Source organism: Calypte anna, chromosome 11 (assembly GCF_003957555.1).
Source record: "Calypte anna isolate BGI_N300 chromosome 11, bCalAnn1_v1.p, whole genome shotgun sequence".
Taxonomy (NCBI): Eukaryota; Metazoa; Chordata; class Aves; order Apodiformes; family Trochilidae; genus Calypte; species Calypte anna.
In genome coordinates, this window is record NC_044257.1 from 19,148,862 (window position 1) to 19,176,532 (window position 27,671).

A 27,671-nucleotide genomic window follows, 5' to 3' on the forward strand; every position below is an offset into this window, starting at 1 on the left:
AGCTGTGCCCACCCAGCTCCAGCCACACTGCCCTGGCTCCACCCTGGATTTGCCTACACTTCTTCCCAAGGGTTCTCTCTCAACAGCATAAAAATGCCACAATTCCAAAGGAATGAACCCAAAAGCCATCCCACAGACAGCAGTGCTGAGGGGACTGGGGGATGGAAAGTCTCGAGCATAATGAGTGGAACTTCTCAACAATCTGACATAAGTTTGTTTCAAGTTTGCCTGCATGAATTCCTGTCCTAAACCCAAGTTTCAGTTTCTTTTTCTAGAGCATTTACCAGAAAGAAGTTATCATTTGGCTAACAGCACATACCAGCTCTGAGTTTACAAAATGGAAGAAGTCCTCACAGTCCAGCAGAGTTTTATTTCCTTTCTGACAAGTCATGATCAGAGCAGATGCAGGGAGCCCAACCAGAATCCTTAGGCAGAAAAAAATAAAACCAAAACTGATGTTACCATCAAGAAGAGAACCCAGCTCCACACTCTCAGGGCATGTGCTTTGATATTCAGGGGGGTCTGAGAGCACATCAGATGTTAACAGAACCTGCACAAGGAATTTTTCCTGCATTTCACTGAGGTCCACACAGACTCTTTCAAAGATACTATCAGCAGCTCAAAAATGGGAGCACCCACCTGGGCTCTAGCAGCAAAGAGAATAATTTAACAGTGGTTAATGCAAGAAGAGTGTTGCTGGCTAAGGAGAGAGTCCATGAAGATGTGGGGTCTTTGACATCCAGCCTGCTGGCAGGGGCAACTGGTAGCCCCTGATGGCACCCAGAAATGTGGGTACCAGGGAATGGATCTCTCTTGTACAGTATCAGCTTCAGTCACTGCAGAACCAGGGGGGAGCCCATGGCCTCACCCACCCCCCTGCTCTGCACAGCCCCCCCAGCTGCATTCACCTTCTCTGCTGCAGCAGCTCCTGCTGCCTCCACAGCTGCTGGCCCAAAGCAGAGCCATGTTCTCCGTTTCTCAGCCTTTCCTGGAGGATCCCAAACAGGAAATGTCTCTGGGCACCCGAGCAGCCAGGCAGCAGCTTTCCCCTGCACCACAGCTCCAGCACCATCTCCTAAGCAGGCAGGAGGGGCAGAAACAGTGTTTGGTCAGGGGCAGGCACTCGATTGCATTCCAACCCTCTGTGTTTCTCTGAAGTAATACAAAGAGAGCAGTAACAAAGTTCTCCCTCTCTCCATTTCTGTGCTCACAGCTGAGAACCAAATGTCAGCCTCACACTGAGGTGTTAGGAAATGCTCTGGTCAAATTTGAGGATTGACCACCCAGATACTCAAAGTCTGAATCACCTGCAGCTTGCAGAGAATATCAGGACTGACTGACATCTTCCAGTGGCCACAGCTACCCAGGTCCAACCTGAAATCAAGAGATGCAGCAGGTAACTAACCCTGTCAGCACAAGGGGACCCCACAACTCAAATAAAGTCAAAGGGCTTCAGGTTAACATCAAGCTCTAACATTATTGTTCCTTAACTAAGCTGCAGGTGAGGCAGCAACTCTCCTCTGACCCTCCCTCCTTATTTTCCAGCTTCAGCCACTTCCTCAGGGACATCAATGCTTGTCTGGACAAACAAATCTGAATTCAAATTTAGCTTTAAAAAGACAGACAGACTCTGGGACTTCAGCTCCAGACCTCTGTCACCTAAAGCAAGATTCCTATGCAAAGCCTGGTGAGTCAGGCAGAGCCAGCTCCCAGCCAGACCTGTGAGAAGGGAATCACCCCACTGCAGAAGACACAGGAGCTCACTGCTCCTGGCTTGCCAGGCCACCAGCAGAGCCACTGCTTCTGCAGAAACACAGGTTACAATACAGAACACCTTTGTGATGAATCCAAAATGGTGTTGAGAATGATGCCACACGCCTTCTGGAGGTCTCCATCACAGCCACCAGCAGCAGAAGGTGCAGGCAGATAGTGCTGATAGATGGCCCAGTAATGGAAATCCTGCCTGCAACAGGGAAAAGGAGATCAGGGCATTTACATGGTGCCACCCTTAATGGGGATGTAAAAGGGAGTTCATGAACCCAGTGGATTGAGAGATAACAGCACCCAGAGATAAGTGCAGCTATAAAGAGAGCCCCACAGGGCTGATGTCAGCCTGTTCTTGCTTCCAGAAAGGGGGAGATTTTGGGAAAGGTTATTTGGAAGGACTTGCAGATGCAGACCAGAGGTTACCTTGGTGAATTTTCTCAAGTTAAAACACAGGCCTCCTTCTAGCACTGCCTGACCTCTGGACAAACCATAGCAGCTGACAGGTATTTGTGTATTTCTGGCAGGTATTTCTGCAGCAACCTGTTTATTGACTTTGGTTGTCAAGTTCCTGATCTCCAACACTTTCTCTTAACTAGGTGGGAAAGTGACTCTGGAATGATTCCCCTTTGAACAGAGCCCCTCTGCCCTCACCTTTCTGAGGCAGAGAGAATATCCTTTTCAGGGTACACTTCCAGCTCCAACAGCAGCCACTCCCTGAAAGACAACTGGGGAAAGCAATGATTGAGGTAGGAGGGCAGTCCAGTGAAGCAAGTGAATTGTGTAGAATGGCCACCATCTTCAACACAAAACCCACCTCACCCACACCCAGACACAAGCCTGTGCAGAATAAGGGATATGAAACAGGAGACATCAGCCCAAGGAACCTCCTGTGCTGTTTCCCTTGCAAGAAATCTAAACTAAAACCCCACTGGCATTCAAAACTGTACTAAAAGCAAGCCTAGAAAGCACCTCACACACACCCCCACCCACCCACTCTTGCCACTTCCAAACATGCTCATCTTCTTAAAGTCTAGAATAAACATGTTATTAGAAATAAATGCTAAAATGAACAAAGCACCACAGTCAGACAGACTGGTGTAAGCATCAAAGGAAGGCACTGCAGCCTTGTACATCAAGCTAGCCAAGCACAAGGAGCCATTCTGGTAACATGACAACCTCCTCTGCCCAAAGACAAACTGGTTTTATAGGAACTAGGTTGAAAAAGAGAAAGCCTGTCTCATCAGATAGACTGCACGGGTCTGTAATAACTGAGATGTCAACCTCCCCCACAGCAAGGCAGGGGAGGCAAGGAGGTATTTTCAGTGATTTGACTCATGGCCATCTCTTCACAGACAGACCACAGCAGGAGAGGGAGGCTATGGACAGGTCTTTACAGCTCTTGGTCACTTTCTGACTGATCCATCCTGTCAAGGTTTCTGCTTTTGCCATGAAGACACAAAAAAGCTTCACCTCTGCTTTTCTTTTCTACCTTATCATCACCAGCACAATCTGCCACTAACCTTGAACACACAACCTGGCAGACATGACACCTTCAGACCAACTTTCCAGGCACTACAATTTTAGAAGCAGCTTTTATCACCAATAAAGACATTGCAAAGGGCAGATCTGGGAAAAATGAGAACTACAGTGGGAACTGAAGTCATGGAAAAGGTTTATACCTGGAATTCCTTTTCCTTCAAGAGCTCCTGAAAGTGTGCTTGCTTCCACAAAGAGAGGCTGGCTTGTTTGTAGCTTAGAGAGGGGCATGACAGGGAGCTCCAGAGGGGGTGAGCTGTACCCCCCTGACACAGGGCTCCCCGAGCTTCCAGGCACAGCCGTGGCACCAGGTACTGCAGCTAAAAGAGGCAGAACAACCCTGAATGTTTCCACCACAATAAAAAAAAAAAAAGGCCCAGTGTAACCTGTGGTTGTGTAAAGCTGCCAAACAAGCCACCACACAAGATGTTAAAAGGGGAGGGTACAAAGGTGCATTTTTATACTGTTTTCTTTGTACAAGTTACAGTTGCAGAAGGAAACTGAACTGAGCTGACTGTTCTCCTAAGTAACAGCAAAACGTTTTTCCTTTTACCTTTTTAACCAGGCTGGAAGGAAGCAAAGCACACAAATCTTCATGAGAATAAGATGAAAACTTGCACATAAGGTAAGATGCTGCTGCAGTGCAAAACCTGATGGAGAAAACAAAAATAATTCCCTTATCTGCTTGGTTCAATCCTATCTCTTCCACTCATGAAGGTTCAAACACAGACTGGGCACTAAGAGTGCTTTTAACTGACATAGCCCAAACACATTTGTTGCTTTTGGAACCACTTCTGCTTTTGTGCTCCCAACTCCAAATGGATTAACAGCACAAATTTCAGAACCAGAGACTAAACTAAGACCTCTGACAGCACCCAGGCAGCTCTTTCCCCGCAGGCACTGCAGTCCCCAGGATGCTGTTTCCCATGGGATCACCATCAGCCTGTTTGCTCTGAGCAGCACAAACACCAAGAGATGCTCTGGAAATGCCCCAGAGGAGCTTTAGCAGCATCTCTCCCATGGCAAACCTAAACCCATCACTGGGGGCAGCACAGATATTGTGGGCACCTGGTCTCACCTCATGCAGAAAGCAAAGGACTCTTCTGTCCTGCACACTAGCAAGAAGTTCCAGTACTCAGAAACAGAGAGAACCTGTTCAGGAACAGGCTGAGAAATCCCAAAATTGACTTCCACTTTAGGAATTAAAGCTCTGGACTCACTTAAGTGGATCACAAAAGCTGCTAGTCCTAAAATATGAGCATCATTCAGGGAAGGGCCCTGCAAGCCAAGAGGGAGAAACATTTCATTTGTAACAGAACAACCTTTCTCAGGAAAAAAACCAACTCAGAATTAACTGAGGAGCAGAACATTGCTTCTCTCCATTGATTAATTAGTGCAGCAACATCAGTGTAGATGAGTTACATTAAACTTGTTCTTCCTTCCTTGAAACTGAGCTGCTGTTCTTGGTCAGCCTGCAGCAGAATTTGTGTTTCTGTGATGCAGTAAGTTGAAGCAACCAGCTGTAAATTCAGCCCAACAGAATTAAGGGTTTTTAGCTTCTACAACAGCTCATCTAGCCCATCAGCCTTTTCATTTCACCCTTGCAATATCACTGGGTAAAGGCACCCCTGACTTGGCAGCCTTTTATTTTTAGAAAAGGTGTGCAACTGAAATATTTAATGTGAAAGCTTGGGAATTAGACATGTGACTATTTCTCTTCTCTCTCTGTTCATAAAATTGGTTATTTTAGCTCCAACTAGAATGCATCTCAGAATGCATCAACCTCCTGCAGCAGTATTTCTGTAGGAAAATATCCAGCTCATGTTCCTGAGAGCACATCCATACAACTTGGCCAAAATGAGATTGGGTTTTGAAAGTTTCAAAGCCAGTGAGGTCCCTCCACAGTGCAGTCCCAACAGGTGCCCCACATGCCCCACAGCTCAGGAAAGGGAGGTAGGATAGCCTCTAGCACCCTACAACCATATGATTTGTGGCTGGAAAACTCACCTGATGATAAATAAGCTGGCAGAGCCTGCCCAGAAGCACAGGTAGGAGATTCCTGTGTCCACACATCATCCTGACAAACAAGGAGAGGCACGGTCCCTGCCTGCGGAAGGTAAAAACCACATGTTTTATTGCTTCTTTTTATCTCCAAAACACAGGAAGAGGTATTTAAAAATGCCTGAACACACTGACCCCGAGCCATACTTGTCTGTAAATACAGACAATTATCATTCCATTTATCAGCTCAGAGGAAGTCCCATTTTTGGAGTATCTGAGCAGAGGATCCCTACAAAGACATGAGCTCCACCAGTGCTCTGCCTCCAGCAGGAACCTGCCTGGGGCACAGACAGCATTTTTCAGACAAAGCGTGCAAGGTAAGCAGAGACAGAGCCATAAGTGGGATTGAAAAACAAAGCAAGAGCAAAAAGGAATTGTCAGGCCATGGCTCTGTTACAGAACAAAAGGGAGTGACTCTCCTACAGGGCATTCCCACCCAGAAAACCCATCTTCAGAGACCAGGTGGGCAGTTGGCTTTAGAAACACTGTCCTGGGATGCTCTTGTTTATCACTGCTGCTTTTCAGTGTAGGTTTTCAATACAGATTCATCTGCTTCAGGGCAAAACAGTGTGAAAGAGAGGGAAAGCTGCCCTGGCTGCTGCAGCAGGCTGAGCTCCCGAGGGCCAGGCACGGCGTTCTGCACAGTCAGCAGCTGAGATCACCCCAGCTCCTCAGTGCCTTGGTATTTTCCAAGCAACTTTCCAGTGAAGTGTTGACCACAATGTTCCCAGGCTTCTTTTACATCATCAGGGAGACAGCTATTACTCGAGCCCTTCCAGGGGTGTAGCCCTTCCATGTTGCTGCTCCTCCTGTGCCTGCAGCTTCAGGCTTTCTGCCTCACTCACATTCCACAGGAGATGTGGCATCAGGGGTGAAGGGTGAGACAGAAGCTCTGAACCTGCCAAAAAGGTACCCTGAAGACACACCAGTGCCTGCTGTCACAAGACAAACACTCTTCTTTCCTGATCTCTTATATCAGCCAGCAAGTAAATCCTGGACAAAAAGACTTTGCTTCATTCCCCACCCCCAGCACAGAGCCAGCTTGAGCACACGGGTTTTGTGGTAAGCTTTATATGTTGTCACAGCACAAAGCAGAGCCAAATGCCACCTTTTTTCTGAGGAGATTAGTAATGACAGAGGAGAAGCATGTTTTATTAATGGATATACATCAAAGCACAGGAGTTCTTAAATGACAGAAACTCAGAATTAAGCAGCCTGCCATTGCCAGCCTGGCACGGAAGGTATGAACAACCAAAGTCCCTCCTCACCCCCCAACAAGTGTTGGGATTCTACTGCATTAACCACTTCTGATTTCCCTGCTCTCTTACTGGTTCCTTACCTGTCAGGAGGGTTAAAGTAGGAAGCAGCTATTAGGTTTTGGCAGAACGATGTCAGCAGAAGATCAACAACCTGGGAAAAGAGACACACTGCTAATTCCTACACCTTGGGCTGGATATCTACACCTGACTTTGTGCTGCCTCTGGATTATGCTTCCTGACATTAAAACAAGGAGACAAACTGGCTAATGACATCCACTGCAAGTTGCACAGATCCACTGCCACTAGAAAGAGATGGAAAGTTAAGCCCATAGCAGCCCAGGCATAATCCCAGCACCCAACAGAACACCCAGACAAGCCAGGTGAAGAAAGCCTGGCTCCCCCCAAGCCTGCTCTGATAGAGTCTATCTCCAGATCTTGCCATCAGACACCCAGCAACTTCCAGGAGGTTAAAACACATGAATAGTTTGTGCAGGGCAGGACAGGACGAGGCAGATGAAAGAAGAATGCACTTCCTGTTCTCCACAGACAAAGCAATCTTTCAGGGTACTGCCCAGATGGATTTTTTTTATCTGCCCATCCCCACTGCTTCCTCACCCCAAGGCAGATGGTACTCACACTCTGCTGGCAGGGATCCAGCTCAGGGGCAGGAATGTTGACTTGGATTGGAGAATTGGAAGCAGCAGCTTCATTCTCCTCAGTGCTGTGACCCCAGAGGCTGGTGAGGTTGTCAGAAATCACTGCAATCTGTGCTGGCACGTCTGCAGGGAGGTAACAGGAGGAGAAGCAGGACAGAAGGCATAAAAGATTTACAACTCCAGAGAGCAGGAAGAACAAGTGAAATATATACACTAATTGATCACAGCCCAGAGTGTGTTATGAAATGCCTCAATGAGCAAAGTGTTACCTGGATCCCCACCTTCACTTCAGAAGACAGCATTATTTTTCCCCCAGTATTATGATTACCAATGGGCATCAGGAAGAGTTTTTCACAACAGAAAGGACACAGCCTTCAAAAGGGAGCCCAAGGCACTGGGTGAGCTCCAGGAAGGGGAGCAAAGAACAGGGTGGTACAAAGTGACCCTCACAAAGATTCCTGAAGTTCCAAACTCAGGCACTGGAGATATGTAAAATGTTAAACTTTTTTTTTTTTTTTTTTTAATAGCTGGAAAGATTATACAGATCTGAAAGATTACAAGGTACCTACCAGTGGCAAATAACTACTGCTGCTGCTTTGGCTAGCATTAGCCACACTTTATTAATGCATTAATTTTGGTAACAGTGATGGGTAGGTAGGACTTGCCTCCCTGCATACCTTGGTGTTTAGCCTGGTCCACAATCAGCACCCCCAGTGCAGCCAGCTCAGCCTTCAGCTGCTCAACAGGCTCTCTGGAATGGCTGCTCTCCACTTGGGATTCACCTAGGCAAGAAGGAGAGAAAGGCAGCACTTTACCTCTGTGCATCACATCACATCACAACACACATTCAGCAATCTCAGCACACATTTTCCATAAAAGCAGTGTTTTCTTCTCTATAAACCATAACAGATCCCCAAACTGTCAATCTGCCACACACAGAGCTTTGTTTTTAGATTCTAAGTGTTCTGTTTGATGAATCATGTATGAGTTTATGCCTAGCTGCAGAAAGGAATCCAGTTTTTAAAGTGAAGAGGCAGAGTTCTCCTTTCAAAGTTTTTTTCCTACTTGCTTTAGGTCTCTGTCCCTCACAGAAACATTTGATGTCCTCAAACTCAGCCTCAAAACAGACACAGACTGAACAGTGTAAATGCTATGTCATCAGCTTCTCCTCTAGCCCAACACCAAACAGCATCTCCAGATGCTATGTGTTACTTCAGTCCGGGTTTTTTTCTTTAAAAGGAGAAATAAAAGGAAATTCCTTCTGCCCCTAAAAAAGAGAGTGCCCCAAACCCACCCCTGCTGCCTGCCAGACAAGAACAGCCTCTGGAACAGGGACCAGGAATAGCTCAGCTATGAACACGAGGAGGAAATAACAAAGGTTTAAATTAATACTCATGATAAATACACTGCAAAGCAACGAGGTGTTAGGAGAGTGCTGAGTCACCTTTGTGTGCAAGAGTGAACACCAACAAACAGGGCAGGCTGAGAGCTGGCCAGTGCTCAGTCCTGCCCTAAATCCAGCCTGGAAGAGCCTTGGGGATCGATGGAGGCAGGGGATGAGATGAGGAGGCAGCTCAGGATGCAGGGGAGGCTGTGCCACTAGAGGCCACTGGCAATTCAAGGACTCCCACAGAGCTCTGGCTGCCTGTGGGGCCCCTGCTCATCCCAGAGGGATTCTTCATCCCCGCTGGTTGTCAGGACAACGTCAGCAGCAGCCCCTGCACATCTGTGGCTCAGGCACTGCTGCATCACCCTGCACAGCTGCTGCAGCCCCAGAGACCTTCAGACACCCCTGAGCAGGGGTCCATTACAGATTCCTCTCCAGATGCTTATCTCTCCCCAGCTCTGGGAACAACCTGTGCTCACCAGCCAGACCCTTCCATTCCCTACAAACCCCCTGGTGAGGACGTTGCCCATTGTAAAGATGCATCTGAAACACCCACTTGCTGAAAGAGAGAGGATGGCTCATTAAATACCGAGGACACTGACACACTGCAGCCAGGGGAGCTGGAATCAGCAGGGCCTTCCCACCCAAACACTGAAACAATGGGCTGCAGTCTCTGCACTGCTGGCTCCCTTCCCAGCCCCTCCTGCTTCCCCAGCCCTTCTTAAATCCCTTCTTAAAAGCAGATGATGGAGAGTCCCAACAAACAGCACAAGTGCCATCATGCAAAGGATGAACACAGCAGGCTCACACCCTTGGCACCCCAGAGCCCAGGAGCACGTGAGCTGCAGATGCTGAATCAGAGAAATGGGCTTGAGCTTGGTTTAAAACAGCCAGCCCAGTCCAAATCAGCCAGCCCAGTCCAAATCAGCCAGCCCAGGCATCACGCACAGCCTCAGCACAGCATGGAGCTCTGCAGGCATCAGGATGGGCAGAGAAAGTCATTAGGAGGGTAACTATTTAACACTTCAACAAGACATAAGGAACATGCAGGTATTAATGTATTAAGACCTCATGAGCTAAACTCTTGAAAGTTTTCAGTTCTGGAGGGCATCAGTGGAACAATTAACTTATCTTCTAAGTGATCCATAAGTAAATGTCACATTTTTTTTACCTTGTAACATTTTCTCTCTCATAGCACCACAGGCTTGCATGAATGTGGAATACAGGTTTGAGGGTATTTTATCAGCTCTGTATAAAAAAAAAAGAAAAAGGGATTTGTTATGCCCCATGAGCAGATTCAGACCTCAGCTCTATTATATATAATCCTAAACAACAGCCATGCAATGAAATGTAATTACAGAGGCCCCAGTGCACACAGACCATCTGATGCACTTTTTAATCATCATCTGACACGAGAGCCAGAAATTTCTATCCCAGGCTTTCAGAGCAAGCATTACACCTGTAACAAAACCAACACTACCTATATTATTAATGCATTAATAACTATTTCACACACACTATGTGTCCAAAGTCAGAGGAGGGTGGAAGCTGTGTGACACGCAGTAGTCACACACCTAAAACACTGATGTGATGGAGACCAAAGCCTGACCTGCAACACTTGCTGGGCAGACACTCAAGACTTACAAAAAAACCAACATGAGGCTCCCTAGAACTCAGCTGCTTCTCTAACAATTTTAATTTTAAAGAATGATCAAGTCTTTTTTAGAGTCAGACTGGAATAACAAGGCAGGACTGAATGCCTCACCTGTAGGCAGTGCTGTGAATACTTTTTTCTTCACAATGGGTTACAAAGGAATTACTGGAGTTAAAGCTGCTTCTCCAGCACAGAAAAGCACATTGAAACATGCATGCAGGACAAGCTGGAGTTCTGAGTGGGACTGGGGCATGATCCTGGTGTCCCTGAAGAGCAGTTAATAATGAATTAACACCCACAGAAGCTTCCTCTTCCCCCATGCCCTCTCCCAAAAGAGAGGAGAGCCTTTCACAGGGGGTCTCATCTTCCTCATAAAATTTCATATTCATCCTCCAAAGTTTGCCTAGAAATACACCTGGTCTGCAGTCAGAGGGCTCCAAGGGACTCCTAGAGAATGGTTCCACAGTGGCCAGAGGACAGAACCAAAGGCATTCACCTACAGATATAAGCTACCCCATCGACAGCCCTGCCAGGGGCTGGCAACACTTGATGTTTTGTAAACAAGGTGTCAAAGCCTCAGAGAACCTGATGGGAAGTCAAGTGTTGTGATGAGAAAGTCCAGAAGCACAGAAATAACACTTGGAAGTCTCAATACCTCTTTAAAGTATCTATAAAAGCCATGTGCACGTCAGGGGCTTTAGGGAGCTGCAAGAGGAAAAGAGGCAGGTTAGGAGCAAAGTTCCTCTCTACAAACACACAGGATCACAGGGGAAAAAAAAAAAAAAAGCCAAAATTAGCCAAATACTAACCACCCGTGGCCTGAGCAAGGCAGGAAGAAACCAGGATGTGTAATATGGTCGCCTGAAAATACTGAGACAGAAAAGAAACACAGCAAAATATTGACAATGCCAAAGCTGCAAAGTGCCATCTCATCAGCCTGAGAATTCATTTGGCTCCTGCAAGTAAGAAATATTCATAGAAACATGAACAACCACAGACAAACCAAGCTCAGATTAGCCCATAGGTATTCACAGTTTCTTTAAATAATAATTCATTATAACAGCTGGGGATTTCTCCTCCAGGTGTGCATCTGCATTTTCACTTTCTGCACAAACAGCCTCTACCAGGACAACAACTGAGGAAGTGGTTAACATGGGAAAAAATTCCCAAAACCTCCTTTCTCACATCCTTAGCTTTTCTAGGGTGGTTATTCTGATCTGGACTTGGCTTGTATCATTACAGAGAGAGCCAAGAAGTGTTGAGAAGCACACAGTACCTGGCTTCTATCACTGATGTTGGGATCTTCCTCGTGTTCTCAAATATCTGAAGGGCTTTTTCCACGTCACGCAGTGCCTGGCCCTGGGGCTGCCTCACACAAGGAAAAAGGAGAGAAAGATGTGAGAAAGGAAGGATGAGGTGAATCTCCCCTGCTTGTCCATTCAGGGCTGTGCTGCAAAGGGAGGTGACTGAACAAACACCACTGAGAAGCAAGAACCACCTGATCTGCAGAGTAAAACTGCAGGATGGAGAAAGCAGGCCACATTCTGTTCCAAATGTGGCTTATTGTTATTCTGTTTTACTTTATACACCTGGAATTAAGACCCATAATCTTTGCTTCCAGCCCCTGTACCATGCTGCAGGCAGAGGGACTGCCATAGCACAGACTGCAACAGCCCAGGCCAGTTTCTCAACTGACAAACAGAGCAGACTTGGGAGAAATTAAATGAAATCTTCACTTGCAACTTTCAGTTCATGACAGGACTGGATTCCCTTGCAATACACTTGACTTCCCTGTCTGTCATCAGCCTGTGTTTCATGTGCACCACCTGACTGGATAAATGAGGCTCCCCAGATCATCACACCAGTGATCAGAACAGAGGGAGGAGCAACAGAGCCAAATGCTTCAAATCAATCAATCACTGTTGCTACCCAAAACTCAGCATGAACCTGTGTGAAGCTGCAGACTGTAAATTCCCACCCCAAGTCTCCTATAAACGTGAACACTTTGATACAACACCAAAGTGCCAGCATGCTGTGCTGAAAAGCACTGAGATACTCACAAACTGTGTGACCAAATCACTGGGAGAGCAAATCCACAGCCCCCATTCCTGCACACCTCTGCCCTGCATCCCCACACCACACCAGTACACATCTCCCTAAAATCCTCTCCCACAGACTCTCCCATTTCTTTTCTACACCCAGAAGTGTAGGATGGGCAAGAGGCAGCCAGCCAAAGAGCAGGGCCTGGCTGGATGGCTACTGTAGGTGCTGCTTGGCCAGGAGCTGGCCTGGCTAATTGACAAGTTGTGTAGTTACAATTATAACAAATAACTATACTTGGTTGCTGCAGCTACATCACAAAATACTCATCACAGCCTGTTTGCCCCCTGGGTAAGTCTGATTCTCCTGAGGTCTGGGGACAGTGTATTTCTGGCCACTAATCCCCATTTAAGATGGGGAAGGTTTGGCACCATGCTCAAACTTGGTAGGAGTGGCAGACTGGTAGATAATCTGAGTCCTTTTCTAGAGGAAAAGGGGCATGACTGATGAGAAAACTGTTAGAGAGAGCAGCAGTACCTGCACAGACTCATCTGTGGTGGACAAGTCTTCATAGAGCCCCATGTCCTCTATAGCAACCTGTGTGAGGCAAGGCACAGACAGGCAGGGTCACTGCTCAGACAGCATTTTGACAGATCCAGAAAGAACTCTTTGGAAAGAGACAATTTGTTACTGACCTTGAGGTCAGCCAGCCTGGTTTTAGCCAGAGTGATGTACTCCAAGAGAAGGGACCGATGCTTTGTTGGCACAAAAGGTGGGTACATTATGTGGACCTGAAATGTGAGATTCACAACCAGATTCACCATTGTTACTGAAAGTTAGAGGGAAATTCTGGTTAATGTTTGCTGTCATTTACCTCAAATATTTGGCCAGAGAAGATATTAATGCTTCTTTTAAGAAAAGCCATTTTCATGGCAAGTGACATGCAGTTTTTCCCCCAAAACCAAACAAAATCCCTGTTTCTTCAGTTTAAATTTTAAAGGTCTCAAATTTAACCCAGTAAAAAGAATTTCTTGTTAAGTAAACAAAATAATCACAGACTTCCTTATTTCAGGGAGAAAAGGTTTTGAATAATGTCTCTGAGTAATGCAATTACTGTAACAACATTAATAAAGTGCTGAGCCCAGTCCAAGACACATAATGCACTACCTCCAATAACAATAATCACCAGCTGAACCTAATCAAAGGCACAGGGGTGCTCCCCTTGGAGCAGCTCTGGGTCAGCCTGTAGAAAACCACCTCTATCAGCATCTTCTCACCTTCAAGTAGGGAGCTGCCTCAAAGGGCACCAGCTCTGACAAGAACTCCAAGAGGAACACCAGAGCTTTCTTGCTGCTCCCATGGTGGCCACCAGCACTCCCGAAGGAAGCCTGTGATAGGAAAACAACACCACAGCCTTTCAGTGTGGAGAGAAGCCCCATCCCACACAAACCTCTGACACCCCTCACAGGTATCTGCTCTCTGTCGAGGCAATGTTCCAGGAGAAAAGGCTCCAGAGACAGTTTTTTTGTTTGCTTTGAGTTTCTTTGTCCAGTGCCCTGTCATGCTCCAAGTCCCCTCTGATGTGCCACCACAAGGCAACACCAAAAGGCACCAAAGGATCAGGATTAAACAAGGAACAGCAAATCTGCAGGTTTCATTTGGGCATTAAAAGGAAAGCACACCAGTCTGAGACTGGGCAGAACATAAGCAGTTCATCTTTTGATACATCCTGAGCACTATCAGCAAAGGCTGAGCTTAGATTTGCAAGCTCATACAAAGGAATTTACAGGTTTAAATTATGTGGAGATTTGCATACCTAAAATACCCTGGTGTTTACAGCTAAAAGCTAACAACCAATTATCCATAAGGTCAAACACAGCAATTACAGCTGCATGCAAACATCCAGGAAGCAGGAATGCTTCATCTGCAGCAACCTAAAACTTATGCAATGACAACAGTGTTGGTTATCAAGATACTGAAATCCATCCAAGATGATGATTATAACAGGAATTACACGTCTGCATTCCTGACAAATAACTAGAGAAGGCAAGATGGACTTAAAAGATGAAAGAAGGGATGGTGGAGAGAAAGTCAAATAAATATATTCTTTGCAGACACAAAGGCAACAATAAATACTAAATCATTCCTCATGCCAATACAGTCACTGGTTACTCATTCAATTTTCTTTTTTTTCCTAGTTCCTGGCTATCTTGTCTGAAGCCAGGCTTGTGCTGTGCAGCAGAGCACTCCTCATGCACAGGTTTCTCCCATACTTAAAGACAACCAGTCAGGCCTCATCTGGCCTCACCTTGAACCACTCAGAGTAAGGCATGAAGACAGCAGGACCCTCTAGAGCAGCCTGGCGAGCGATCAGGAAGGCAGTGACCATGCTTTCCATGTCATAATTCTCAAAGGCCTTCATCAGGAGATGGCTCAGGAGATCTAGAAACATAAAACAGGAACTTCAAACTTGGCTCTTGACAACTGTGCTGTAGCTTTCTGTAGCAAATGAAGACAAGTATCTGTGATAAAACACCTGCCATGGAAAGAAGGACAGATAGTGCAGCCTGGGAAACCCTTGGAATTCACCTGGATTTTTTTATGCACTTCCAGCAGTCAGATCAGACACTTTGGGATTTCAAGGACTGCAAGGGGTCCAGCCAGGGGATAATCAGTAAGAAGCATTAACAATGGTGAGACAGAAGAACTAAGCTTCAGTAATCACTGCTCCAATTAACAATGAAGGTAGCTGTCAAATAACCATTCCTAGCTGTACACAAAGTTCCAGAAGTATCAGGCACAAGGCCTGGCATTCACGTTGCTCCTGCTTCCCAACAGATGGATGGAAAAGATCTTTTTGCTGTTCTCTTCCATGCATGAGTGTCAAAAAAGCAGCTAAGGAAAACTACACTGCTGAACCAGCCAGCACAGCTCCTCCAGCAGCACCTGAGCTGCACAAGGAGCAGGCACAAGGAGCTCAGGAGCTGCCTGAGCCTCACCTACCTTTGAAGAGCTGCTCAGCCTCAGCCTGACAGACAGCCAGCGTGGAAACACAGGAGAGGACATGGTGCCAGTTGACTTCCCGGGTCTCCAGGACCTGCTGCAGCTGGCAGATGGACTCCTTTGCACTGAATGCCAGTAACAGCTGGAAGAGAGACAGCAGTTCTCTGCTCTAAGGTCCAATCCAGCCATTCTGTGATTCTATGATAATTCCCTTCAGCTCTGGCATACAGCCCTGAGAGTGCAATACACTCTCACATGGTGTCTTTTGCATGGCTCCTGAGAAAGCCACCAGCACTGGTTAAAATATACAGTAATGTTCCAGCTCTTTTGGGAGTCATTGCATTCTGTAACAGCAAAAACTCACATCTTCAATTATTATCCTTACTCTTGTTAATGAGCTTAACACAAAAGTCCCTTTTTCTTCAAAAGTCACTTGCACAGAAGTACTTTTTTCTTTCTCCTGTGTCACACTGCCTACAACTCCTGGCAGCAGGTCAGACTTTGTGACTGGAAGGCACTATTTTTAAACAACCTCATTTCAAGTATTTCAATGAACATAAACCCAATGTAGTAAAAGTTCCTTTGGAACCCAGGAAGACCTACTTTTTGGTACAGGGTGGTGAGCAGGGGGCAAGTTCTGGTAAAGCTCCACTCTTTCTGCATCTGGATGGCATCAGACACTGCACCCAGAAAAAGAAAAATTTACTCTTCAGCAACAGATGGTAAAACACACCCAGAATCTGTAACTTAGCCTCATGAGATTTCTTTTTGGATTTGACATGAAAAACTGCCTGTGGAAATCCTCTCTCTCATTTGCCTTTGGAACACAAGCTGTGGCAACAGGGACCATGCTGTTTCACTGCAGCATTGTCATCTCAAAGCTGTCCTTAGATCACACCATCACAGAACACAACACAGGCAGACAGAACCAGCATGGAACCATCTTTTTCCCCAACAATCCCTCCCAGCTAGAAGCCAGCAGTGACACAGCTCTCCCACACAACAGGTCAGCAGCTCTAGGCCACAGACCAGAGAGATTTTATCCCAAACATATGTTTGTATCCCAAACATATTTCTTCCTAAAATCATTAAACCTTACAATTAACAGGGATTAGAAGCCTTCCTGCCTTGATCTCTACCACAAGAAACATCCAGTCAACAGGGAAAGGCCAAGGCTTGTGCTCAAACCCAAGCACATGCAGGGGACAGATTGTTTTATCCCTCTCTGCAGCACCTCTCCCACCCAGCTTCTCCTTCTGTCAGAACCTCTCCCAGAGGCCAGAGCTCTCCATGTTTGCTCTCCAAAGGCTGCAGCTAGACACTAGTTCAGGACCCAGTGGCTGAAGCTCTGTCTGAAGGCATTGATTTTCCACCAAAGGTTCTGCAGCCCTGATGAATTTCCTTTTTTCATTTGATCTGGCACCCTGCTTACTTAGCCCTGGGGAAAGAGCTGGGGGCCAGGATGCTTCCCAGTCTCCCAGTGCTCCAGGCTGGACTCAGCCAAGTCCAGACTCACCCCTCCCTGCCTGCTCCTACCTTTCAACAAGGGGTTGTAGGTAAGAACCTCAGTCAGGGTGTGTCTGAAAAACTGCTGCAAGGAATCCGGGTGAACAGCACTTTTATAAACTGAGAGGTTGAACACGTTGAGCCTACAAAGGACAAGGAAATGTTCAGAAACAATGCACAGGGACTATGATCAGCCAGGCACTCATCAGGGGAAAACAACTCATTTTTCTTCTACACCTCTCTTATCAAATTGCCAAAGACATTTAGGGTTTTTTTCTGTATGTATTTGTAAAATACAACTGGCCACTCAGCACTGTGTAGCCATCAGCACTACAAGCTTGAGCCACATGTGTACCCTGCACAGGGCAGAACTGGTTTGGCATGTACAAAGCTGTTAAGACAAAATGGGTTAAGGCAGGAATTGGAAGAGATGATGGCACCTTCCAGGTGGTTCTGCTCATGAGCAGGGAGAAAAATTGACAGGGAATACTCACTACACTCCAAGAGGATTCTCCAAAGTTGGTTCCAACACCCCCAGAAGAGCCTTTTCCACCTGACAGCTTTTACATGCATTTTTATTTGCACATATTTTATTAGAGAGGAGAATACTACACATAAGTAGCACATGGTGGGGAACATTCCCTGTTTCAGTAACAAGTGAGTAAAAACCTTGCTGAGATATTACTCAGAGGAAGAATGTTTCTTACCAGAACCTCATAGCTTGCAACTTGGAAACATCTTCCTGCTTCTCTTTACCCACAGCATCCAGCACCCCTGTACCCCAAAGCAGAGACACAAAAATGCAATGAGAGAAACGAAGTGGAAAGAGCTGTGACACTGAACAACACAGGAACTAACTGGAACAAAGAATTTGTGCACCCTTAAAAAGGTGACCCCATTAGGGAACTGTGCAGCAGCCATCCAACAGCACAAGATTCTCACCAAATCTTTTCAGAAGTGACACAGAGACTCAGAAACTATTAACACCAACCTTGAACCAATTTAAAAGCATTCTCAAGAACGTGCTGATAATTAAGCCATGTAGAAATGCACATAAATGAGTATTTAATGTGTATCTGTGAGTGTGAACACAGCAAAGCTGCAGGAAAGAAAAGTCTGTCTGGAGGCAGGGATTTGCACCAGCCAGCTTTGAATTACCAACCCAAAAAACAATGGCCAGAACCACAGAACCACCCTGGCTGGACAAAGACCAGGCTGCTGCAAATGCCCTGTATTTTCAGGAGCACTGGAACCTGTTAAAATTGCTCAGCAGATTCCTTCAAAAAGATACATGAGCCCCAAAATGCCTGGCAGAGGTCAAAACAGGTTGGCAGCTTGCACAGCTTGCTGCCTGGCCCCTCAGCCTCCACCTCTCAAACACCCTTTTCTTTACAGCCTGATGCAGCAGCAGGTTTGCTGCTTCTTGTCCCATCCTACCTCTAAAACCCTCTTTTAACAGTTAATTCTGAGCTGGGGCAGCAAAACAGGCATCCCTCATGCACCTCTCCCACAGCAGTCCACAGTGGTGATATGTAATGCTCTCCTCCCCAGCTGAGGAATACTTTAAGGTTAAGTAGGGGAGAAGAGAGAAAAGGAGATAAACTGCTTATCCTCGGGCACAGGAGTTCAATACTGCAAGATCAGTGCAGTGAAGCACAGAGCTCCCACGCTCCCCACAGCCTGTCCTTCTCCTCCTGTGAAGGTCTGCATTGCTGGGGAATTGTTTTACAAAAAGAACCCTGATGTTCCTCAAAGCAGCTGATTAGTAAAGTGAAACCCCTCAGAGGTGACCCAAAAGAGCAAGCTAACACAAATACCTGATGTAAAGCTTGTTTCACAGATTTTTCAGGCACACAGACTGCAAGTCAGCACGGGCTCCACAAACGTGAAGGTCAAACCAAGAGCAGGGTAGCCCAGGCTCCTGCCTGCCTACAGCCTGCTTCTCTTCCTTCCCCAATCCCTCTGGTCTGTGTTTATAAGGATTATTTTTCAAGCACCAACACTGCTCAAGGGCCACCTGAGATGGGACTTGTACTCATTAAACAGTAAAGCACTTCTCTTGCAGCTTTCCCTCTTTAGCAGCAGTGCAGAAGGTCTGCAGGGCACCTCTGCCAAGAAACACTGCTCCCCACGGGACACGGGCTGAGGGACCAGTCCTGGGGCTCTCTCCTGCTCTTTGGGAATCCTACAGCAGAGAGAAAGCACTGACTTCTGCTGCAGTGCTGAGCACGTGTCTGAAACATGCCAGCAAAGAGAGGTGGGGAAGTTCTGTTGCTAAGGAGACAGGAGAGAAACAGCAGCTTATGCTGAGGCATTGGTGTAGGGCATGTGAGGAGCTCTAAGAGACTGTGTGGAGGTACAATCAAAAGCTTCCCCCACTGTACAGCAGGTACAGCAACTCACTGTGAAGGTCACCTGTGGCCCTAGACAGAAATATCCCCCATGTCTGGTTAGTTTTTCTGCATCAGGATTTGCAATGCAGATCAGGTGCTGCCAGGCTGGAGCAGGCAGCAGCTGCAGCAGGACTGCCCAGGCTGCCAGTCCCTGGGGACAGCTCTTGGGGACTGGACATTTCAAGATGACACACAGACATGAGATGGTTGTGGTCAGCATAGAATAAAAAAAAAATAAATAGGCTGCACAAGCCATCAGTCTGCAAACCCAAACCATGAGCCAGCAAATAGCTTGTTTGCTATTTTGTAAATTCAAAGTTTAATTTGCTAGGCAGGAAAAATCCTCCCAGCTTAACCTTCGTGCTCCAAGAGATGGGATTGCTTCCAATCAGGCTTGCTAAAAACCAGCTCAGGTGTCAGGCTGGTGTTGCAGCTGGGAGCACCAGAGTGAACTAGCAAACAAGGCAAGAAATTATCTGCAGTGTTGGAAGACACTCACTGTACACGAGCAAGGGGAAAGCAGAGACACAATCAGTGACATAAATATTATGCACAAGAGAGGGAAAGCATCCCAGGATTTCTCCAGAGGGATTCAGCAGTGAAAAAGGAGTGTAGGTCAAACATACTGCACAAAGCTCCAAGCACAAAAGCACTTACATGTCAACATCTTCTGTAAGACAGCACGACAGATCTGTTCAAAATTGACAAAAAAAAGACAGTTAAGAGTTTAAAAGAGCTACAGTTATATGCCAAAAAAGTAAAGTGGCTCAAAGGAAGAGTTTTGCCCCTCTTAATTTAAAGCTTAACTCTTTACCTGAGGCTTTAGGATGGAACAGATACAACAGACAGGGGGGCAAACATTCTCTGCACTTACCTGGATTGCATCCAAATGGAAAAATAGAGCAAGCAAGGTGAAACCAGGGAAGCTCAAAAGGCCCTTCACCCCTCCCCTTAGAGAAATACCCTTAATAAAAAAAAAATTAAAAAATCTCTCTTCTGGTTTCACCGTTTCCCTTCACCCACACCAACACCTGGACCCCCTCACCCACTCCAGAACCCTCTTCTTGCTCTGCACTCATCTATTTACACTCAGCAAGGCACAGAGATAGATCATGGGACTGCTTTTTTAAACAACCATTTGTAAATAGCTTCATTTTGACCTTACATTGGGAACCTTCTTGGATTCCAGCTTCCTTCCCAGCTCTGAAGTCTGCTGGAAGCCATTCTGAAGAAACACAATTGCCAAGTCTGCAAAGCAAGAAGGAATGAAGTGTTTAAAGATCTTTCCTCCCCATCTCACTCTCCCAATAACACCCATGGCTGAAAAGCCTCATTTCACTGCAGGAATCATTGCTTTTCCTGAAGTTAATTACTCCCTACAAAGGGAACCTACAGCAATGGCTTGTAAGGAGCACAGAAACCTAAAGGATGATAAAAACTGAAGTATTTATAGGTCTTATGCTCTGTTACCTCTGCAGAGCTCATTTGGGTTGTGTCCGACCAACTGCCCTGCTCCCAAGGTCTGACTGCAGCTCCTCAGTAAAACTGAGGTTTTTTTCTAAACAAAACCACCAAATAAATAATAGAAAATGAGAGGGAGGGCAGTGGAGCTGTTGAGTATTTCAGGTCCACCACATCTCAGACACTTGGCAGGAGTGTCACACCCTCACTAGCTCATCCCTGGCCCCACACACCCCGCAGTGACACTTTCTTGTGACACCATAACTCAATGGGATACAGAAGTTCAAAGCATTTATCTTTTAAGGAGGGGGGGAAAAACCTTGCTAAATTCCCCATATATAGAAACCTATTCTCACTGACACGAGGTAATGCCAAGTGAGACCTCTGTTCTTACACCTCCAAGAGCTGGGGCTGTCTGGACAAGCACCCTGGCCCTGCCCCACCAGTCTCAGTTTTGTGCCTTGCCTGAGAGAAGGTGCCTGGGCAGCTCCACATCCCCACTGGGTTCCTCCTCCAGCTCACAGAGGCCACAGAGGCTGCAGCACAGCCACTCCACCACAGACAGGGCTGACGGGCTGCTGAGAACAAACAAAACCACAGTTCAGTCCCTCCTGCTTGGGTTTTTGATCCACCATCCTCTTGGACTCAGAGAAGAACCATCTCTGTGGGACTCTGCCCTGCATGTGCCATTTCATTTCTCTCATTTGGAGCAGCAAGAGCTTTATTTGCTCTGCAAGAAGATTCCACAACAAACAGATCCAAAGGAAAAAAAATAAGTGTGAAATTGTGTCTTTGAGTATTTCCTCATTTTGATGTTAAAAGTGCTGCCATTTAGAAAGTTCTGCTAGAAGTTCTGATTTCTAGGATACTTGGATAAATGCTTAATAAAATAAAAACTAATCTCTTCATCTGTTCCTGTGGTTTGCTTAAATTTTAAGTACAGTTGGCACTGAAGGCTTTCTTCCTATCCCATTAACAACTAAACCAACATCCAAGGCCTCAGAGGTCACTGTAGCATTCCTTTGCCACTGCAAGGGAAGAGCTGAGCTTCACCAAGGGTAGCTGGTTTAGTTATTAGCTGAGAACTGGGGAAAAATACAGAGAAATCAATTTGTAATGATTCTCTGGAGATCAGCTCTGCCAAACCATACTGAAACACCAGGCTTTATGAGGATGGAAGAAAACAGCTTCTGCCAAGCACGACTCCTTGTCAGGACCAGCACTAATGTCAGGGGTTCAATGAGTTTCTGTGGTTGGGTGAGGAGTTTTCCCACATTGGCTGCTCACTACCCACATGAAACCAAGCAGGAGATTGAAGATGGCCCAGGACAGTCTGTGGTGACAGTTCTCACCCAACCATTTCTCTTCTCAGCACCACCAGCTCAGCCTCCAATGGCACTAATTAACCCAGAGTAACCCCTCAGACCCAGGGTAACTTCTGAAATCCAGCTCATCCCATCACTTGCCAGCACCTGACTGTGTTCTTAGTCCAGAATACTCACAACTAAGCCCTGATTACATTTCAATAGGCTTTACCAGATTAAATACATCTGCAAACCTATAAACCTCTGCTCACCTCTCCAGCAGCTCTGCCAGCCCAACGATGTCACCTCTGTGCAGGTGCCACACAGCTTCCAGCATTGGAGGGTCCTGAGGAGATGCCACAATTAGGTCACAGTCTGTGTTTTGCTGCTGAATGTTAATATTAGATCAACATAAATTATGTACAAAAAAAATAAGATGCTTAGGTTCCACTTATTCAAACTGCCCAGGACTTTTTTAGATTTTAAAATCCTAAAATAGGAAATACCAGATTAGGAAAGATTATATTTGATTTTTTTCCCTCCTCCTACGAATTTTGAATGGTTTAGGGTCCTAGATGCATCATCATTTTAGCATCTCATGGTCAAGTCATAAATAAATCCAGCTCTGTCCCCCTGGAGTAATGCTGATGCTACCTGTTCAAGGGAGCTGTGGATACCCCAGAAAATGGGTAACAGGCTTTAAGCCTTTTTAATTCCAGATCCAGAAACAGATGAGAGAATTATCACTTTGCTGTGTTTATTAACCTCTGTGAGGTGAGCTTTCTGGTCTCAATTCCTCTCCCCAGTAGGGAGAAGCTGATGGACGTGGAGGAAGAACAAACTCCAGTGGGTGCTCCTGGCTCCAGCAGCCACCCCTGCTCCTTCCAGCAGCCGCCCCTGCTCCTTCCAGCAGCCACACAGAACCACAGAGCCACCAACAAACCCTTCACAGCTTGTGAAGGAAGAGCTGCCCTGGGGAGCTGTTCAGGAGAAAAGCCCACGAGCTCTCTGCAGCCACCAGCAGCTGCTCCTTGGCGTGACCCTGAGCTGCCCCACACACTTTGTCTTTGACAACCTAATTCTGCACTGGAACAATCTCAGTTACACAGCAGCACTTGATCTCCATGCCTACCCGAGAACCAGGAGATTTTAATCAGCCTACAAAACACACAGGATTCTATTTACAGCCCAGGGTGGGATATCTGAGACCAGAGCCTCTTTATCCTGGCAGATCAGACTCTTCCTCATTTTCCCCTCCAAGCAGTGAGCAGCCCAAACTGTCCTGCTCACAGAGAGTCCTGAGCTCCATTTACAGCACCACTTCTCTCAGCTTCTCTCTTGCTCAGCACAAATGGAAAGAGTTGGAAATCTCCTTTGGAAAGCAAGAGCACAGCTTGCCTGGCTCCCAAGGGCTGCCAGCCCTCCTTTGGGGCAGCTTCTCAGAAATGGACATGCACACCTTTAATGATTCACCTCCTCCCCAAACCTCTAACTCCTCTTCAAATAACCACACCTCATTACAGAGGCAAGGAAGCTCCCAGTGAACTCGCTTTAAAATTAACAAAACAACAACAAAAACAAGCCCTACTTTTTAAAATTCAGTTCATGCTTCTGAAAGGTCAGAGAGACCACAGTCATTCTCAGGAGGAGTTCACAACTGCAGTCAACCAGAGCAGGGATGAGCAGTGGCCAGACTGCTCCAGGTGATCCAAAAAACCACGTGAGCAGAAATCACAGCACTTCACACATCCACTCAACAGTTATCCCTGGCCTTTGTGGGAGAAGAGGGCTGGAAATACATCACTGGGTCACACAGATCAAGCCTAAGAAGTTTGTAACACAGTTCTCCATGAGTTCTTACCTTCATTTTCCACAGTTCTTGGCAGAAGAGTGAGCGACTGAACACATTGTTTGCCAGCAAACCCTTGACTGTTTGAAGCAAGCAAGACAACCTGTTCTGGAACCAACCCAAAATGAAGCAGAAATCATTCCTCGTGTAATTAACACTTTCTTAGAAAAACAGTTTGTTGCTTTTCACCATTAACTGCTTTTTTAAAAACTCAAACAGCGCAGAATTCACAGGCAAGGCCCAAACTTTTCATCTTTAGGCTGTGGGGCTGACACCCAAACCCAACAATTTTGTGGGGATGGCCATCACCCCACCTGGATACACCCCTAGCCCAGACAATCAATAAAGAGATGGATGAAAGAGATCAAGCCTGAGGCATGGCATCTGCCTAGAGAGACCCACGTAAGGCTGCACTTCAGCAACAGATTAAAAACTCCCTCTCCCAGCTGCCCAACCCATCCACTTCTGTATTTCTGTGAGCGCACATGAACCACCTCTTGGGTCCTTACACGTTTGGATGAGTTTATCAGAAGAGATAAACTGGGTTTCAAGTCAAAGCTGACACTACTGATTCCTTGGTAAGTGGAATGTGAACCTTTCCCCTTACTCTCTGCTCCAGGGTCAGCAGTGGGACTCGAGAGGGGCGTGCAGGGTCCTGGCAGATCCGCTTGATGTTGGCCACGGCGTTTTTGGCTGCCAAGGTTGCTGTGGGGACACCCAGTCTTGAGGCCTGTTCCTGCAGGACAGAGACTAAAAGAAAGAAAATAGCAGAAATCTGTCAGCACGGGAGAAAAAAAGAGGTTTAACATCACTGTGAAGACAACGGTGTCATCACCAGACAAGTGAGAAGCGAGCAGCCAAAAGGGAGAGCAGAACCATGAAGTAAAACTGGGATTGCATTTAACAGGCAGAAATTCAGTCCATAAGGAAAAGTTCTTTCCCATGGCTGTCTAGAAACCCTTTTCACTCACCTATGAACGATTCTGAGACTTCCTGGTGCTCTGCACCACCCTGTCCATCTGGCTTGACTGAATCTTCCACCTGGAAGCCAAACAAATCCCTAGCAGTCTTATTTTACACACATTTACAAACCTGTTCCCCCTAAAGCAAACTGCACAGCCCCAGCATTCTTGGGGGCTGGAGCAGCTGGAGTGAAATTAACACCAAGCTCCCACATAGCTGTGGTAAACCAGAGATCTCAGGGCACTTTACATGAGACCTCAGTCCAGGATCTTCATTTTAGGCAGAGAAAAGGTGATTCATGTGAGTTACTTCTCACCAATCACAAAACATCAGCAACAGGATTTCTGTCTTCCAAGCCCCTTTGTGAAGCTACACTGACATAAATATCTGATGAAACATGTCAAAATATTGGATTCTTTTCAAGTTAAAGGCCCTTTTTTCTTTTTCTAAGGGCAAGTATTCTGTACAGAAAGAAACAGACATGTGTCTGAATTGTGGGAAGTATTTGACTTGTCTATTCAAGTTATCAAAATCAAAAGCTCTCTCCAGTACATAAGGAGAGGGTAGAACATGGTTCAAGTGTCTGTGTTGGCAAACGACACAGGTTTTCCTAAAGACAGACACATGAGGCAGAAACTGTTGGTAATTCAAAGAAAAGCCAGCAGCCTCTCCTGATGGTGCTTTTTTTCCTATATTCACAAACCACTTCCAAAAGATCCAAAAGGTGCTGGATCTCCCTTTGTCACAAATGAACCATTTTTAGTCTGTAACAATAACCCATAGAAGAATAAAGGGGGAAAAAAGAAAATAAATCCCCCATTTCTGTGACACAGGCTTCAGCTTAGCCCTACAGGGCTGCTTTTTCTATCCACTTATGATGTTCCCAGGGCATTCATTCCACAGGATGCTCTAGGAAGGGCCCTGGTGGGACCCCCACCCACTCCTACCTCCAGGAGGAGGTCGGTCAGGTTCTGATGGCGATCCAGAAGGCACAGAGCTGCTCCCTGGATCTCTGCTCCACTCCTGACGATGCATTTTCGTTTCCTGGCTCTCCCTGCTGAGAAGATGAGATTTCTTTTGTGAGAAAAGATTTCTTTTATTATTATTATTCGGTTTTCAGGCAGCTCAGCAGGAGCAAGGCCGACAGCCTTCAGGTGAGGGTTACTGCTGAGGAGAGGGGCTGCCAGGAGCCCAGAGCAGCCTTAGGGCTGCTCTGGGCTCCTGGCAGCCCCTCTCCTCAGCCAGAAGCGGGGTGTATGAAGGCAGAGAAAGGACATTCACCTCCGCTGTCCCTGCACAAAACACCAAACCCAGAGCTCGCTCCGAGGAGCCCCAACCCGGACCTACCCAGCACCTCCTTCCACGTCCTCCCGCCCGCAGCCGCCATCGCAGCGGCCCCGCCGAACCAACCTTCCCGCCCTGCGCTGCCATTGGCTGAGCCGAGGGAAGCCGCGGGCACTCATTGGCTGCGAGCGAAGTGTGGCCCCGCCCACTTCCCCTCCTCTCCCGCCCGCCATCTTGGTAGTGGCGGAGGTGGTGGCGGCGGCCATGTTGGGGAGGGCGTTGTGATGGGGCGTGGGGGGACAAGGGGCACAAAGGAGGGGAACAGAGGCAGGGGGTGGGTGGCCTCAGACAGGACATGGACAACAGGAGAAGGGCTTCTCCTTGACGGATCTCCCGCCTGGCTGCATGGGGCTCAGCACAAAGGGAGGACAGACACCTCCACAGGCTGGCTGAGATATAGGCAGCTCTGGGACATGAGTTCAAGAAGCGTGTGGACGATGCTCTCAGCACATGGTGTGGTCCTGGGGGTGCCCTACACAGGGACAGGAGTTGGACTTGAAGCTCCTGATGAGTCTCACTTCCAACTTGGCAGATTCCGGGATCCCCATGTGCAACATCCCAGCTCCAACAACCGCAGCGTTTCCCCTCTCCTTGGTCTCCTCACAGGAGGCTCTCCTGGTGCAACAAGCCCCTCGTAGCCCCAGCTCCCTGGGGGTGAGGGTGCTGCATGCCCTTTGTACCTCCCAGGGTAGGGGACGAGGGTATGCTGGAGTTCCCACGGGGAGAAATCCCCAACCAGGTATTGCTGAGGGCAAGGAAGGTCGCTGAGGGAGCAGTGTGGAATTCCCGCAGGGATTTTCCCTGGTTGCTTCTCATCTGCTCCTTCCTGGGGATTACCCGCTACTGGTTAGCTGTTGGCTCGGAGCAGGAGGTGGTAACTCCTTGCAGGCCTGCCGGCAGCGTGCAGGCAGGTGAACATCCCCGGGGTGCTCACTGTTGGAAAGCTTCTGTCTGCGGAGGTTGGAGAGGCTGTGCTGGAACCGGCTGTGGGGTGGTTTTATTGCGGTGCCAGCCCCAGGAGTGTGTGAGTCAGCAGCCCTTGTGCCAAGAGCCAGAGAAAACCCTTCCCGGCAGCGCCGGCGGGAGGAGAGGCTCTGGCCCTGGCACTGTGATGGGTCCTGCAGCCAGCCTGACACCCAGACAGGGAGACAGCAGAAAGTCACCCTGACACTGACCCCCTGCTCGGAGGCAGCGGGTGAAACCCTGCCCAGAGTCACGTTTCCCAGTCGCTTTAAACCCCTCGTGTCATCGCTGAGTTTGTGGCTTTGGGGGGCTGGTTTGTCCCCTCTGCCCCCCCGGTGACATCCGTGGGGGGGATGGGTTTTTGCAGGTGGTGGTGGGGACAGCCCACGCAGGGGAAGGGAGGACACGGTGACAGCTGTGGGAGCAGCTCTGTGAGATGTGGCAGCTCCGTGTTGTCCCCGGGGAGGCTCAGGCTCTGAGAGGAGTGGGAGTACTGAGTCAGGCTGGGGGTCGGAACGGGGTGAG

At 47.4% G+C, this 27,671-nt stretch overlaps 1 protein-coding gene across 1 annotated transcript in view; it reads right to left on the reverse strand.

The window, feature by feature from the left end:
* Positions 1 to 26,226, reverse strand: part of FANCA (FA complementation group A) — a 32,473-nt gene extending 6,247 nt beyond the window's left edge. The window contains exons 1-33 of the mRNA XM_030457662.1: positions 26,187 to 26,226; positions 25,787 to 25,896; positions 24,848 to 24,917; positions 24,484 to 24,626; positions 23,889 to 23,984; positions 22,300 to 22,373; positions 21,189 to 21,301; positions 20,428 to 20,510; positions 19,920 to 19,953; positions 17,577 to 17,643; positions 16,900 to 17,012; positions 15,967 to 16,043; positions 15,364 to 15,505; positions 14,669 to 14,802; positions 13,638 to 13,748; positions 13,056 to 13,151; positions 12,898 to 12,957; positions 11,597 to 11,685; positions 11,130 to 11,190; positions 10,976 to 11,025; positions 9,838 to 9,914; positions 7,957 to 8,061; positions 7,260 to 7,402; positions 6,704 to 6,774; positions 5,311 to 5,410; positions 4,382 to 4,581; positions 3,857 to 3,953; positions 3,447 to 3,623; positions 2,419 to 2,492; positions 1,835 to 1,963; positions 1,308 to 1,374; positions 909 to 1,075; positions 320 to 425 (exon numbers count right to left, since the gene is read on the reverse strand). Coding sequence (XP_030313522.1) covers positions 320 to 425; positions 909 to 1,075; positions 1,308 to 1,374; positions 1,835 to 1,963; positions 2,419 to 2,492; positions 3,447 to 3,623; positions 3,857 to 3,953; positions 4,382 to 4,581; positions 5,311 to 5,410; positions 6,704 to 6,774; positions 7,260 to 7,402; positions 7,957 to 8,061; positions 9,838 to 9,914; positions 10,976 to 11,025; positions 11,130 to 11,190; positions 11,597 to 11,685; positions 12,898 to 12,957; positions 13,056 to 13,151; positions 13,638 to 13,748; positions 14,669 to 14,802; positions 15,364 to 15,505; positions 15,967 to 16,043; positions 16,900 to 17,012; positions 17,577 to 17,643; positions 19,920 to 19,953; positions 20,428 to 20,510; positions 21,189 to 21,301; positions 22,300 to 22,373; positions 23,889 to 23,984; positions 24,484 to 24,626; positions 24,848 to 24,917; positions 25,787 to 25,896; positions 26,187 to 26,226 — 3,276 coding nt within the window. The remainder of the gene's footprint in view (positions 1 to 319; positions 426 to 908; positions 1,076 to 1,307; positions 1,375 to 1,834; positions 1,964 to 2,418; positions 2,493 to 3,446; positions 3,624 to 3,856; positions 3,954 to 4,381; positions 4,582 to 5,310; positions 5,411 to 6,703; positions 6,775 to 7,259; positions 7,403 to 7,956; positions 8,062 to 9,837; positions 9,915 to 10,975; positions 11,026 to 11,129; positions 11,191 to 11,596; positions 11,686 to 12,897; positions 12,958 to 13,055; positions 13,152 to 13,637; positions 13,749 to 14,668; positions 14,803 to 15,363; positions 15,506 to 15,966; positions 16,044 to 16,899; positions 17,013 to 17,576; positions 17,644 to 19,919; positions 19,954 to 20,427; positions 20,511 to 21,188; positions 21,302 to 22,299; positions 22,374 to 23,888; positions 23,985 to 24,483; positions 24,627 to 24,847; positions 24,918 to 25,786; positions 25,897 to 26,186) is intronic.
* Positions 26,227 to 27,671: the final 1,445 nt, after the last annotated feature.